This window comes from Eleginops maclovinus, chromosome 12 (genome assembly GCF_036324505.1).
Source record: "Eleginops maclovinus isolate JMC-PN-2008 ecotype Puerto Natales chromosome 12, JC_Emac_rtc_rv5, whole genome shotgun sequence".
Lineage (NCBI taxonomy): Eukaryota > Metazoa > Chordata > Actinopteri > Perciformes > Eleginopidae > Eleginops > Eleginops maclovinus.
In genome coordinates this window covers 19,251,065-19,266,523 of record NC_086360.1, presented here as the reverse complement: position 1 = coordinate 19,266,523, position 15,459 = coordinate 19,251,065, and the positions used below count along the sequence as shown (strand labels likewise).

Below are 15,459 nucleotides of genomic sequence, written 5' to 3'. Positions count from 1 at the left end.
TGTGTCCAGGAAGTGGTGAAACCACTAAATAAAAGTCCGAATAATTTTCTGTCAAAAGGCTTGTTTTTTATTTAGTCTTTAGAAACTGAATGAAGCAAACATTGAATAAACCGGTTTGATATTTTTGAGAATTCAGCAGTAGGTGTAAATTCAAGGTTCAAGTTGTGGTTAAGTTATTTCGGATGGAGAATAAACAGACTTAAAGATCTCTATCGTTTTAGCAATAAACATTATGTATTTTCATCACACACTGTTTAACAATCATTTTGGCAAATTTCACTTTATGTCATAAAATACAAGTAAAAGAGACAATTTTATAAATTCTTACAAACTATAGTTTTAACACTAACATTTATATGTGCACATTTATTTGTGATAAATTAGTGTAGGCCTACTATTAGGCCAAATAACGTGCACAATCATTCAAATGTACCACCTTTTATAAAAACGAATTTGCAAAAACAAACAAATATCTGATAAACAAAAGCAATGTAGCATGCAGTTACATCACCACAGGGCATAGTTGGATTAGTGGTGGTAAAGCTAAAATCATATTCAAATGTCAAAATACACTTGTTGCAGTCTATGATGTAGGTTTATGACTGTAGACTGTAAATTTAGATTGCAATTAAGATTATTACGTGTCATCTACTACTCTGTAGTGAGGCAAAATGTGAAAAAGCAGGCACAGTTTTACTATTACTGCAACACATTTGGTCATCTCATCCAAAACATTCTTAATTCTGGTGACTATTGAACCTTTACAGTACACATAACACCAGTGCTACAAATACAGAAAACACCTTACTTGTTTCTTCTTTCAAGTACAACACACATTCAAAATCAGTTATAATATAAACTGATTGTTATATGTGCAAAAACACAAAACAACACACTAACTTATACATTCTGGATCAAAACAACACTGATATTGAAAACAATTTCCCTGATTGAAGTATTCAAACAATCCTTCCACAATCTGTCATTGTGAACTCTTCAAAAACAGGACCTGCAGTCTTTTCTGGGCATTTATGTAAAGGTTACAGAGTGGCTGGTGGGATGAGAGCAGATGCTCCAGTGGTCATTTCCCTTAAGACAGGTCAAAAGTGCTTGAGTGTGAGTCAATGAGGATCCATCTAGAGAGATGGATGAGGCAAGATAATGCCGTTTTTGTGGCTTCAGTTGCAGAACTTAAGGCTACCGTTAGGTCTGTAGAGCAGTAAGGCGTCTCTCAATGCACTGCTTACCTGAAAAAGGAGAGATTAAAACACATAAGATTTAAAAGTTTACCTATAATATTTAGTTTAAGTCTAGCTAGAGATGCAGTTTTTAGGACCGATTTTAATTCTTGAAATGTTATTACTAATTTAAACATTTCTGTTAAGTTTCTTTCATGGAAAAGTAAAACTCATTTGTATGTTCATAATAAAATAAAACATTAACTATTAGAAAAACTCCCACACACCAAGTAACAGTACCTTCTCTCAACCGGAATCAAACATCTGGAAATAAAAAGTGCTCTAGGTGACAGGACAACTAAAATATGAATGAATTTTGGTATATTCAACTTTATGTAACACGTTTCATTATGCTAGAAGAAATGGTTCAACATATCTATACAACAAAGTTAATGCTGAAAATAAAACATTTCGACATTTCTTGTGGCTGTGCTGCTACAAATCTGGCTGGAGTGAGATCTCTAGGAAGCTGAAAAGAGCTTTTTGATATATATTACATAATATTCAGTAGTCTAAATAGCCCATTATAAAAGATGTGTTTTTTTCTGTGTAAAAGGGTACAGATGTAGAAATATATATAGGATGACCCAAAGTCAAAGTGCTGCCACATACATTTATCTATGCTGTCGATGTCTTTCTGCTCTGTGATGATCCGGGACAGACCCTCCATCAGCAAAAGGGCTCTTTGGTAGCGCTGGACTGATGCTGTGCCATACTGGAACATCTCGTCTAGAGCAGCACTCTGTACCTGAATGCAACAGGAACACATGCATGAAGTCTAAGATAGAGATGCATGCTGGATATATGCATTTCAAATTTAATTTGAATTGAATATCAACATCCCCTACTGCGAGGTGAGCTCACCATGTGCACGGTGTGGGTGTAGATGAGCTTCTCTGCTGTGAGACCATTGAAGCGGTCCATAAGCTTCTGTTTGTCGAGCAAGAAGGTCTGCAGGCGATGGTTGAGGGTGCGACAGTATGTAACACAGCTCTTGTACAATTCATTCAACTTCTTTATCACTGCACAAAGGAAATAGAGTATACAAAGACATCTTATTATTATTATTATTATTATTATTATTATTATTATTATTATTATTATTATTATAACAAATGATAATGTATTAATAGTTATTGCATAGATACTGACTCAAATAGCTGGATCGGGTTTAGTTGGCAAGTGGCCATCTATTGAATTCAATACTTTTAATTACTAATCACTAATTACTATTATTAATTTACTATATAATTTTACTAGCATTACTTTATTGTTGCATTAAAAAGGTTACACTTGAATAGTAATTTCATTTCTTTTAGGGGTTATTTTTACCAAGTGGCTTTAAAAATAAATAACACTTCCATAAATGTTTATCTATGTATTTATTTCTTTTACACAGTTAGTAAAATCAATGTTTAGGTCAATTAGTTTTAGGTCATGTTACCTTACACACAAAAGATGAACCTCCACAAAGTGACGTAAACAGCTTATTAATTAAACACTGGTCTCCAGTTTCAGACATTGCTCAAAGCCAAAAAAAGTCAGAGTGGTGCATCACTAATAACAAATAGAAGGACGACCCTCTCATTATACTGACATGGATTGGCAATTGTTACTCATTAATACTCGCAGGACGGATCCAATTCCCCTCTTTGCAACTTCAATGCTTCATTTTAGTTATACTATAAATCTAAAATCAATTGTTGTTCCTGAAGCACTACATAATATAAACATTCAACCGAAACCTTTAAGGTTTACCAAAAGAGGGCTTGACCCTGAAAACCAGAGGTCGCTGGTCTCACCTTGTTTGACTGTAGCAGAGGGAAGGAGTCCGCCTTGTTTGATCGTCTCTTTAGCAGTGTGCAGTGCCGATGACAGAAACTCCTCAGCCTTCATGTACAACACCAACTGCTCTGCATAGCTGGAATATGCACATACCAAACAGCAGTCACTTCCCAGTTGTGAGGGAAGGTAGCTTTGTATATATTGAGAAAATATATCATGCCTCTCACCTCCATTCTTTACTCAGAAGGCTGATCTGATCTGTCACCAAGCTCTGCTCTAGAAAGGAAACATCAGGGTTGCTGGTGGCATCCACCCCCGAGTCTTTAGAAGAAGCCAATTCCATGACACAGACGACAAAAGCCAAGGTGAAACGCAGGTCGCTCAGAGCGTCTGTATGAGTCGGCTTGGAAAAGAACAAATACTGTGAATACTAAAACATTCACATGGAATCAGAATCCTTTAATTTTAGGCTCATCTGATTTCAATTTCTTGAAAAGCACTTTCAAGAAATTGACAAGGAAGTGTATTTCATTTGCTCAAAAGGCGCTATATAAATAAAATGTAAAGGCTTGGCTGATTGATCTGCAAAAATACATTAGGTATGTAACTTAAAAACAACCTGGAGGTTTCACCCCACAGTATCATCATAGTATTATTCTGTACCTCCATCAGTGTATCTTCAGGGAGTTCTGGAGGGTGAAACACCAGACTAGCGTCCATGGCTTCAGTCTCACTGTTTCTACGACTCCCGCCTTGCAGAAGGCGACTGTTCAGTAGCATGGCTGAGTTAATGTAGCTGGGGGAGCCTGCATTTAAGACAAAGATAAAAACAACTGAACCCTTAACAGTAGAAATATGTGTAATGAAGAAAGCATGGGACTTACTGATGATACATCTATGAGTAACAATACCCAGTTGTGTTCTCAAAAAGGTATCGTAATTAATACTTTGCATGTAGATTTTATCTAAATGAAAATTGGGCTTATCATGTAAGAAACAAGATTTCAGATTGAAAAAAATAATATATATATATATATATATATATATATTTTACCAGCACAATGCTCAAAATGTACTTGGTCAACAAGGGCTTTCAGTACTTGTTTTTCCATGACATTTTTGGAAAAAAATATAATTGAGAAAGCAGTAAAAAATAAGAATTCAGCCCTCATTAGATGACTGATACAATACAAACTTAAATAATGGTTTAAAAGGAATGCACTGAGCAGTAAGTCAATGTTTATCACTCCTACCTGAGAACATCCTTGACAATGTGCCATCAGGAGGAGTGCCTCCTCTGGAGGGAGAACCCATCATGAAGACCACAGGAGGGGGGCTGTCTGAACCTGGAAAGTCTCTCTGACAACCAGAAGGTGGAGCTGTGGGAGCAAATAAAAAAAGGTTACGTTAAATGACAAAGATGTCCTTAGAAAGTGTATCCCAGTTAAACTGTGGCCGAGTAAATGACATGGCCAAATGCAAAGCAGTAGTTCCCTCAAAATATGGGCTCTGTAACTTTTGCATGTAATATCACCATACCTTCAAAATAATTACACTTACATTTCATATATATTTTCAGCGTAAGTATTAATTGTTTTATTATATAAAGCGTTTTCTTTACATACATTTAAAGGATCATTTCATTTTATTTTGCTATAAAATATTATTTCAAACAAAGTACATAGTGTTAATAATAATATTTGGAGCAACATTTCATATCATGATGTGCAGTATCAATATTTCATATCACATGCGCACAAATGTGAATTTCAAGCATGCAGTCTGTCTACAATTTATTTGTCATTTTTACTTATATATCATGTGGCCTTTCTTTACTTATGTATCTTATTGCGCTGTCCCCTTTGCTGCTTTAACAGTAAAACATTCCCTGCTGTGAGACTGAATTAAATACTGGTAAAGACAGACAAACAGTATCAGTACAAATAATTCACGCAGCATTAGTTTCAATGTTACCTGTAACGTCCATGCTTTTCTCAGCGTTCAGGCTCTCAGTGCTTCCCTCTTCAAAAAGGTGAGCTCCAAAGGTGGCCTTCAGTAGCATGTCAGACAGCCGGCCTGTGCTTAATGATCTGGACATACAATACATCCACAGACACCATCGACAGCCTTTAATAATGTATCAGGTGGCATATCTTTTATACTGTGAGACTTCTCTAGGTGCCAGGTGGCAGGATTCATATGATTGTCTTAGTCCCAATAAGATGTATCAACAAGTGCTGATTCATTCCACTGCCATATGATTTTGCAGGTTATATTATCATATATAAAGGTAGTTACTGAATTCATAATAATATAATCATACCGTTCTGACCTTTTAAAAAGGCCGTCTTTATTGGCTGATTTCCTGCTGAGGTTGGTCTGGAAAACAGGAGATGAGTCAGGGGATCGCAGGTCATGGACTGTCATCCTTCGGCTTGGCAGTCTTGATTTGACCTGTATTTCAAAAGGATAAAAATGTCCTCTAAGCCTTATTGATTTTTAAGCAAGTGTACTGTACAATGAGGTAAGGTGTTGGATTTCATAATCATTTTATTGTACTGCCTGAGCTGCTGTAAGTCTGTGCACTTATAGAAAATGAGGCACTTTACCATTTAAAAAAAGGTGAAACAAAATTGCACTAGTTAATGTTCTGCGTGCATTGTGTACTGGTAATGTACTAGTTCACATGAGGCTGACCTTGGGACTGGGGGGGTCCTGCAGTCCAGTTTTTGTGCTGAGCGGGAAACTCTGCTCCATGTTTTTTGGCGTAATTCCAGCTGAAGCAAAGTGTTACAAAGATTAAACCATTGATCCAGAAGTATGGCAGAAGGAAATTGGGTCAAGAAAAACTGCTTAACTAACATTACCTAAATAGGAGAAAAAGCTGAGTGAGACACATACCTAGCGGGGAGGACTGCCGTGTTCGGGCTCCTCTAGTTGTAAGCTGTGGAGTGTTGAAGGCAAATCTTGGACTTGGAGCCCTACAGCCTCCGGACTGTGGGGAGTCGCTGTTGGCACAGCAGAGTGTGACCCTGCAGGACACGAGACAAAGTTACAAAAATGCGGATGAGAACAGAAAGGAACTCAAGTGGGATGGGAGCTGAGTTGAGAAAACCGAGCGACTATACGTGCCTGGTGGAGCCATGAAGGCCAACAGGTTGCAGGTTCTGCTCCATACGATGGTAGTTGTGGATTTGTGTTGGGACAGGGATGGGCAGCGAGGGTGTGCATGTACGGCCAATGATATCACCAGGCTTGCTGCATTAATAAAAGAGTGAGTAAATGAAACACGCAGGAATGTGATTTCACAAATCAATTCAAACCTATACATTATAATGTTGAACCTAGAGTTCATTTAAGAAGTCATCTTGTTTTTTTACAACCGAAAGTAACAGGAGAGGGAGGAGCTCAGTAAAACCTTAAGTGGAAAGATATCATTTTTTTCTTAATTTACTTTGATCAAATAAAAACACTTTGAAGAGTTTTACTCTCAGAATGAAGCCTGCTTCCCTGTCTTTCTTATTCAAGTTAAATGTGAGGTCATTTTTTCATAGACTTCTATACATCCACATTTTGCCACCAAATGTATCATACTAATATTATTTATTTTTTATCTTAATGTTATTTAAGGCACTTTCACACTGACTTCAGGTCAGGTTGTTACTTGGTTTAAACTCAATCTAAATCCAAGCTATGTTTCTCAGAACATGCCTGGCTTTATCTTACCCAATGGGCTTTGAGGGAGAGTTCAGCAGGGGATAGGGGGAAGGCGTCTTTCCTGCATGTCTCTCAGCAACTGGTGAACTCCTAAAAAAAGATATGTGTTAGTTTGATCTGTAGATGATATTGTTGAATAACAACAATTTTGAAAACCATTTCTAAACAAATCTCTTTAGCGTTTTTTCTACGGCCAAGGAATCGTGGGAAGTTTTCTGTAAAATGATGAATGTGTTTTTGTACAAATACTCACCCACTGTATATCAGGCAACTCTCAATGGGTGACCCAACATCCAACTCACATATGCAATCACCTTAAAGGCAGCAAAATAGGAAAAGTTATTTTGATGAAAAAATAAGAATCGGATTTCTGCAGAGTGAGGTTCAGCAACTCACTTGGAAACTGGGCAGGCACCATGACATAGTCCTCTGTGTAACATGAGGTGTTCTTACAGTCTTGGTTGGCTATTTCTCTCAGGAAACCAGGGTTGTCCTGTGAAGGGGAATACCTTGCTTTGGGCTGAAGATGGTGCATTTCTCCTTCGGAATGCTAGGAAAACATGAAACAATTATCTGACAATTTTGCACATTTCAGCATATTACTACAACATTAAAAGACACAGCTCTTTCACTTTTAATACAGATATCCTTTTTCCTATTTGTTATATTTTTATTTTATTTTCTTATTTGTACATGTATGATTAATGTAAGCATTTATTAGAATTTATAGTAGTTTTGCTAATATTCATTTTTACAATATTTGCTTTTATTTACATTTTAATTTCGCTTATTGTGTTTATGTCTGCACCATTATGCACCAAATAAACTGAATTCGGATTGTGAACAACTGTTTAATCAAATATAACTGGGATGAATTACCAAACAAATGATGACCTTATATATACACATTTAAATTTCACATCTTTGACAATGGATAATATAAATCCACTACAGATAGATGTACCTACTTGAGGGGAGGCCGGATGGGATGTAGAGGAGCTGTCAGAGGAACTGCCCGAGCCTGAGCTGGGAAATGGAAGCACGGGAGCTGGAGAACCTGTGAAAAAAAAACATTGAAGTGCTATCGTTAGGACACCAGCTAAAGCGTATTGATTGATTTTTAAACTGTACTGAAACAAGTAACATAAGAGTCCATACATTTCTTCGTGGATGAGCTCAACTCTAGGAAAGGATGGTGAAAAAACTCATCTGCAAATAAAAAGATCAAAATGTAAGAGCTTTTATTTAAATGGAATTGTGAAAACAGGTTCAAAAATGTAAAAAGGCAGAGGCTTACCAAAGCTCATTCGTTTTTGGTTGTTCCTCTGCAGAAGCCCCAACAGTAGATGTCTTAAGTTACTAGAAGTCTCTTTTGGGATGCTGGGCAAAAAGAAAAAAATGATTGAGAGGGTTCATTCTACCTGCAGCATTATACACTGTACAGTACTATTATTTTAAGGGATTTTATATATAGTTTAGTGTGTTTGCATAATTTCTGCAGTCTTAAAATAAATACTATTTAGGTTACTTTGGTTTGGTAAGATCAGAGTGAGCTGTAAAATGTGTGAATATTTAATCTTATTTGCCGCTTCATTTCAAAACCTTAGGGCATCATGACACTCCCCCTCGAAGTGTGTGTGTGTGTATGTGTGTGTGTGTGTGTGTGTGTGTGTGTGTGTGTGTGTGTGTGTGTGTGTGTGTGTGTGTGTGTGTGTGTGTGTGTGTGTGTGTGTGTGTGTGTGTTTACGCCTGTGTGGAGCTATGTGGGCCAAGTGGAAAATGATAGCCGTGCAGGTCACTAGCTGGCAGCTCAGCACAGGCTATATATAGAATGACAAGAAAACAACAAACTATGTCTCCCCCCCACTGCATCTTAACATGTGGCTTTATCACAGAGAAAGATAAGCGGCCATAACACCGGCTGGCAAACATGAAAACACTGGAAAATAATCCCTTTGAACGCTTCCCATATCCAAGTTCTGGGAATGCGGGTTCAAAATGACTTTAAATAGCCAGCCAATAGGCATTTGGTAACTGATATCAAACCATAAACATACAGTCTCACACCTTTACATGTAAAACACCCAATATAGAGAAGTATTTCAAAGGCAGGCAGATTGGAAAGTTCTTCACGATTAGCCCTGATAGATGTCTGTATGAGTCACTTACACTGGAGGACTATTTTTAGTTGGGGTATGGGATTTATTATGTACAAACTATCCCATATGTATGTGTGCATGTGTCTGTGTGTGCAGCTACTGTATATTGTTTGTAAACTGTCTGCCTGTACACCATACATCATTCACTCATCAGAAAACTGAATGCAGAGAAGACAGATCTTCCCCGTAATCCCTGTTTCCCCCCTCCTCCTGTCATCTCCTCTGCATATTGTGTGTATACAGATTTAGATATTGTTGTTGTCGTTATCCACTTACCTGGGTAAGAGGTTGCTGTTGCTTTCATAGAACTGACGGAGCTCCTGCGGTGTGCTGGCCTGTACACAAACACATAAACATAAGCAAATGAGACCTGCATCATTAAACATGCAATCAAATGAATTATAGTATAAGTCAGACAATTTATTTGACTGCATTAGTACTCTGTATGCCACAGAGTATTTAATCCAAACATAAATAATATGTAGTTGTTGTTAATATTAAGTGGAATGCTTGGTGATGCCAGCTAAGTAAACATCATCATCATCATCATCTTGAGCGTCAGCAGCTATCCTGACAATGACCCTTGCACTTATCTCAACTCACGGACCTGCCTGGCAGAAATAGAAGACAATCTCCCCTCTAATTAAAAGGGAAATTCATTCAAGGAAACGGCATCATAAATAAACTCAAAAGATAAACAAAAAGGTCAATGACAGATTGTTTGTTCTCCTTTCACTGCTCATATATGGGGATGAAATGGACTTCAGTCAAAGAAGGGACCAGAGAAAGAAAACATTAGCATGTGTTTATACGCAAGTCATGACTTAGGCAATCAGCACAGTTCAGCTGTGTCCTCTGACAGCCACGTGAACAGTAGAAAGTAATACACAAGGTTGTGAAACATTATTTATTCTGGGTTTGGAAAAATGGCCCGCAGCCATTTGCACATGTCCTCCATCTGTAAATAAGATGCTTTTCTTACAAGTGGTCAAGAGGTTGCAGCAGTTTCCAACTAACAACACTGGAGCTCAGGAGGAGAGTCACCTGGCAGGCCGGTGCTTTTTAATGGTTGTGCTGGGAATCATGAGTTAACATGATATGAAAGAAGCATCATGTTCTCTTGTGTGCTGACAATAATGAGAATGCCTTTTCTAGGAAGTAAAGCTAACCAAGTTCTATTTGTGCCATTGTAAGGGTCCTTAGCAAGCATTTGTTGGCAAAATGCTAAATCCATTTTCTTAAATGTACCCTCTATATATCTGAAACAAAATCTACAAAACTGCAGCTCTACTGCATCTCTAAGATATTTCAAAATCAATGCTGAAGACTTTTCTTCTTTTTTGTTAAATCCTAGATGTGTAATTTCACAAACTGCACTGTAACTTCCATTTTATAGCTGGTTTATTCTAGTTTAGCTTTTTATTTTTATTAATTCTCTTCATTTTTAATGACTGTATTTAATTGTAGGTACATTTCCCTTTATAATGAGCTTCTCTTGCACTTTGGCCACATGCATTTGATGCTTTATATACAACTTTGAAATGCTTTGTTGTTTTGATATATTAAAAAGTTGTCTTGCCTACACACCTAGAAAAATGACGTTTCAGTTTCTTAAGTACCACTCACATGAAAAGGGGCCTTCCCGGTCAGACACTGGTACACTATAGTACCTATGCTCCACAGATCAGCCTTGGCATCATAGTTCTGGGACATGATGACTTCAGGAGCCTGTATGCAGACAAACACAGATTACATCTTTGAGTCATGGTGACATTACACCTGGATGTTACTTAAAACCTGAGCCTAATACTCACCATGTACATCGGAGAGCCACACAGCGTGGCTGCCATAGTGTTTGTTTGGAGATGACGTGCAAACCCAAAGTCAGCTGGAGCGTGAGAAACATCAGGTGAGTGACAAACAGTGGAGGGTAGGGTGGGTGATATCAAGAAAAATCTAATATCACAATATTTTTAGAAAGACTCCTCTATTGATATTGCAACGTGGTTGTATGGTTGATTATTGGTGCATTCCTAGTAAAGTGTGTGTGTGTGTGTGTGTGTGTGTGTGTGTGTGTGTGTGTGTGTGTGTGTGTGTGTGTGTGTGTGTGTGTGTGTGTGTGTGTGTGTGTGTGTGTGCGTGTGCGTGTGTAGTTAGACATAACTCACTCCACCATGAACCATTACTTTTTCACAGACAAACTGTTCGTCCCCTTCCTCTTACACTCTGCACTATTACGTCCTTACCTATCTTGAGGCAGGTGTTGTTGGGGCTGGACCTGCGCCCCTCGGGGTGGCAGAGCAGGATGTTTTGGGGTTTCAGGTCTCTGTGGAGGATTCCTTTGCTCTGCAGGACCTTCATGGCTTGACCAATCTGATGCAAGAATACTCGGATGGTGTCCTCACTTAACGTCCCCTTGGCTGACGGATGAGATACATGGGAGGATTCAAGAGGAAGTTAGCAAGGCAGTAGATTAAAGGTTCATCATAATGCATGGTATGTATAGACACATGAATGCGAGAAGCAACGTTAATTCCCAGCTCAAGAACCATTCTGTTGGACTGAACTATCATTTTGATATTTTATCATTTAATTGAAGGTTGAACTGAAATACATAAGCTTTACCAGATCCCAATGTAATACAAACTAAAGAACACTGGAAACTAAGCTGAATTGTGGTAGTTTAACTTGAGGATGATAAGTGACTCATTGATTTAACAGTATTTGACTAATGAAACTTATGCAAAGTCATTTTGCTTCCTAAAATCTAAAGAGGTTGGAGTCACTTCTCCAATAATTAGTTTAATTAAATTAATTTATTATGCTAACAAGCATAAAGACACACCAGCAAGTGATTGTGGCAAATTAAGAGTCTAAATAAAACAAAAACAACTAGTAGATTATTTGAGGAGTCAATCAAAAGGACATTAAGTGGCACTTGTTTATAACTTTTGATTTATTATTAAGGACCCTTAAGCACCAATAACACACTGTACTGGCTTCAGCTTCTCAAAAGTGAAGGTTTTAGGGAATTGAAATGGGAATGATGAATTCACAAAAATCTTCAATCATTAACAGAATAATAATAATAATAATAATAATAATAACAACAACAGTAATACAATACAATACAATGTAAATTCAGTAAGCACATGTCTAATCAGCTTCCCTGCTGTCATACTTCTTGGAAGAGAATTTTGTTTACGAGGGGGCTTCATTTGGATACGAATATGAGGGCCTTCTGACATTTTAGCCCCCCCACAACCCCTCCCCGCACATCCAGTATTTAGCTGCTGTAATTTTCCACCGGAGCACGGGGGATATGTGAGTGGCAGATGGGTGAGGTCATGTGGGTGCTGCATGAACCTTTCCAAGACAGCCTGAGTGATGTTCTCCAAATAGCTAGAAGTGCCTCCTTGGCAGGCCCACAGAATGGGTGAGTCTAAAAAATAAGAGACGCTGGCGAGGTGACAGAATTAGATCGAGGAGGTAAATTCAGCCTGGGAAAAAATCAACTCCATGCCCTGAAGTTGCGTCATAATATTTTGGAGCAGGTTTTGAAACTTGAGGCTGAGGACATTTTCGGCGTCATGGTGTATTTAAGTTTTAAAATCATAAGGTACTGGGAAAAGTCATAAACTGATAACTTAAAAAGCTGGGAGTTGTTATTGCCATTAATTTTGTAATGGTTTCAACATCATTTGTAGGAAAATCCTTGGGGAAAAACATATCACAAGCCTGGGGTTTAGTTTTATCTGGGTTAAGCAAAGGGAGTATTAGTGATCATTTTCCGACTGACATGTTGGAAACCTGAATTATGTGGTTGTTCTGCGTTGTCTCTTTAAAATCCTATTATTTCTTCAAAACACTGATAAAGCTTACCCAACCTCTTAAAAGCATTTCAACTGACCTGCCTGTACAACAGTAGGCTGCTAACACATGTTTACACGTAACAAACTAAAGTTTTGACCCTTGATGCAACAGCAAGGAGTGATGTGAATGCCCCCTTTTTTGCTTTGACCACAAAGGAAATGGAAAACTTTACAGTACTGACGAGAGCTAAATTAAGCCCTGCAGGATGTGGCAAACTTACAGTGAAGGTACTCTGCCAGGTCGCCTCCATTGCAGTACTGAAAAGACGAGACAGACAACTCTTAAAAGTAGCTTTGACAAAGCTGCCTTGTTATTGAACGAGGTTTAAATGTCTTTTTCCCACAGACCAGCCTTAGTGTTTATAGAAATACTCACCTCCATGACAAGATACACACATCCTCCCATTTCCTGTTGATAAATATAGTGTGTTATCATTTTGAAATAGTAACAGGAAATCACATTATAAGTCACACATGGATAAATAGGACATTACCAACAACCCATCAGTGTGTTAGCAGCTGTGCAACAGGTTACTACACAAGTGACAACAACTCATTTCTTAACCTCAAGCGACAGTTTTTTGGCACTGATTTTCTATAGTTCCTGGGCCCCCTGTCAACGTTGAACTCAGGGGCCTGAAACTGGACTCCATTATGGCCCCTGTCCAGCTCCAGGCCCCTTGAATCATCAAACACACCTCCCTGAATGTAGCACCCCATTTTAGCAACAGGGAATAAGTCACAGAGCAGCAAGATGATAAGGGTTGGGGAAAAAAGTAATTTGTTTAGGGTGTTATTAGTTAAAGTTATGAGTTTTGTCTTTTATATCAAGTTAAAGCTAGAAAGTTGAGTGAAACTTGAGTAGTTACCTCTTGTAATTTAAAAAACATCCTGGGTATGAGGATGCCGTATTTATCACTAAATAATAGAGGGAGCAGGTAAATGAAGACATTGCTATCTACAAAGGGCCCCTGCAGCCTGACGTGAGTGTACTCATTAGCTTTGCAAGCTGTTGTGTGTCTGCTGTGAGATGCTACTCACACACACACACACTCTGTGTTGTATAATCCATTGTTTAACCGGCTGCACCTTGCCATCTGTTAGGAAAAGTGAGAGATCTGCTGTCTCGCAGGTGTCAGTAAGATGAGAAAATAAAAGCCCACACATGCAAACACACTTCCTAGCCAATGGTTGAAGGCCTGTGCTGTGTGTCTCGGTGAAACCCCATGGTGAGAAATCAATTCAATGCTAATAAATCTGTCATGAACCCAGATAGCACTTCAGGTCGTTGAGTTTACTACTCTCATTAAAAACTACAACATCCGGCAGCCAAATATGTATGCAGTGACGTTCAATGTTGTGGCAACATTTCAACCATGGATGTCATTGAGTTTGGTCACTGAGCATAGGTGTGTGTGCTGATGCATGTTAGAGGAGCAGGAAAGTGAAAAGAGAAAAACAAACATTTCCATTTTTACCTGATAGTCAAGAAGTCTGACAATGTTTTCATGTTTGAGTTCCTGGAGAAGATGGGAACACATTTGAGATAAAAACATACACAGGGACTGACACAGAATATGTGGCAACATTCAAATTCAACTTATTACCTTTAATATTTTGATTTCTTTACCAAGCAGAGACTGAGATTTGGCCAAGTTTTTCTTGTTGATACATTTCACAGCAACTACCCAGTCACGTTTCTTTGAAAAATTAAATAAAAGCAGCAAACGTCAACATCATTACAGTTATCAATAAAGAGAAGCTTTTTTATCTCACATATATAAGTTACCTCTTTATGTCTGCCTCTGAACACAACTGCAAAGGCCCCATGGCCAATCAGGTCTTTCCTGTTGAACTCAAACTTCCCAACAGTTTCCATGGATAATTTTTTTAAAGCGTTAAAGTATCCGAGCAGGTTCAAGAGTTTGATTTTCCAACTGAAGAAGACGTACAGTCCCGCGACACTTCCTTCTTGCCGGTAAATCCCATTTCATTGATGGAAAATAAAGTCGTCACACATGACAAGCTTCAAATATCGATGACAACATTTGTCTGTCAACACAAACTGTACAAAAACAACGTGCGTACGAAAAAACAACTGTGTGTAAACAAAGTATTAGCGATATTGTGCTTATTTAGAGTCCTTTTTACTTGTTAGCGCCGATAGAAGTTGAAAGCTCACGTTGCTGTTGTTAAACGTTGTTTGTTTTCAGACACTGAGCTCATATATTCTTGTCTTACTCACCTTTCTACATACGCTTTATTCACCTCACGGCGCGCATGCGCAAAAATAGGTTTGGTGATGGCGCCTTCAGGGACACCTCGTAAACTTGCAAATCAATGTCTCGATTTGGCTAACACTTATTTTTAAACTAGTGATGGGCATTCCGGCTCTTTCAGAGATTCGGCTCTTAGGGATCGGCTCCCTTAGAAGAGCTCTTAAAGGCCTCTTCATTTTAACCAAATTTAGCAATTATAAATGTGTGTTGGTAAGCAAATGTTCATTCAGTCTTTCCTTAAAAGCCTTATTATTATGCATTTGTTCCGTCCTAAAAACCTTTAAAGGAAAACTGAACACAAAAGCATAGCAAACAAATCAAATGAATAAAGGCCTTTAGATAAAAGTCTTTGGTGCTGGTTGTCATTCCGAAATACTAGATGCCTCAGCTTGGATGGACTGATGCGATT

The 15,459-nt window shown here is 38.2% G+C and overlaps 1 protein-coding gene across 2 annotated transcripts; it reads right to left on the bottom strand.

Moving 5' to 3' along the window:
- Positions 1 to 41: 41 nt before the first annotated feature.
- On the bottom strand, positions 42 to 15,052 carry ulk1a (unc-51 like autophagy activating kinase 1a). 2 transcript variants are annotated; one of them, XM_063896728.1, is made up of 27 exons: positions 14,561 to 15,052; positions 14,379 to 14,471; positions 14,250 to 14,291; positions 13,148 to 13,180; positions 12,993 to 13,029; positions 11,146 to 11,319; positions 10,714 to 10,787; positions 10,526 to 10,627; positions 9,176 to 9,234; positions 8,038 to 8,120; positions 7,899 to 7,949; positions 7,709 to 7,797; positions 7,137 to 7,290; positions 6,994 to 7,054; positions 6,750 to 6,830; positions 6,156 to 6,281; positions 5,925 to 6,055; positions 5,721 to 5,800; positions 5,347 to 5,477; positions 4,998 to 5,113; positions 4,277 to 4,402; positions 3,687 to 3,829; positions 3,251 to 3,426; positions 3,041 to 3,159; positions 2,103 to 2,260; positions 1,851 to 1,986; positions 42 to 1,247 (listed from the first exon to the last, which is right to left on the bottom strand). In XM_063896728.1, exons 1-27 carry the CDS (start codon positions 14,648 to 14,650, stop codon positions 1,204 to 1,206), a joined length of 2,709 nt encoding a protein of 902 aa, XP_063752798.1. In that variant the 5' UTR covers positions 14,651 to 15,052; the 3' UTR covers positions 42 to 1,203. The 2 variants fall into 2 exon arrangements, with proteins under 2 accessions (XP_063752798.1, XP_063752799.1); XM_063896729.1 differs by having other exon boundaries at positions 5,356 to 5,477.
- Between the last annotated feature and the right edge of the window lie 407 nt (positions 15,053 to 15,459).

Bases quoted from the DNA above. Each gene is read 5' to 3' on its own strand.
- ulk1a (XM_063896728.1), bottom strand. From the start codon at position 14,650: ATGGAAACTGTTGGGAAGTTTGAGTTCAACAGGAAAGACCTGATTGGC. The intron at 13,181-14,249 runs GTAAAAATGGAA...ATTTATCAACAG, and splicing joins TCAGACTTCTTGACTATCAG to GAAATGGGAGGATGTGTGTA. The intron at 3,160-3,250 runs GTGAGAGGCATG...TGCATATTCCAG, and splicing joins CTTCTGAGTAAAGAATGGAG to CTATGCAGAGCAGTTGGTGT.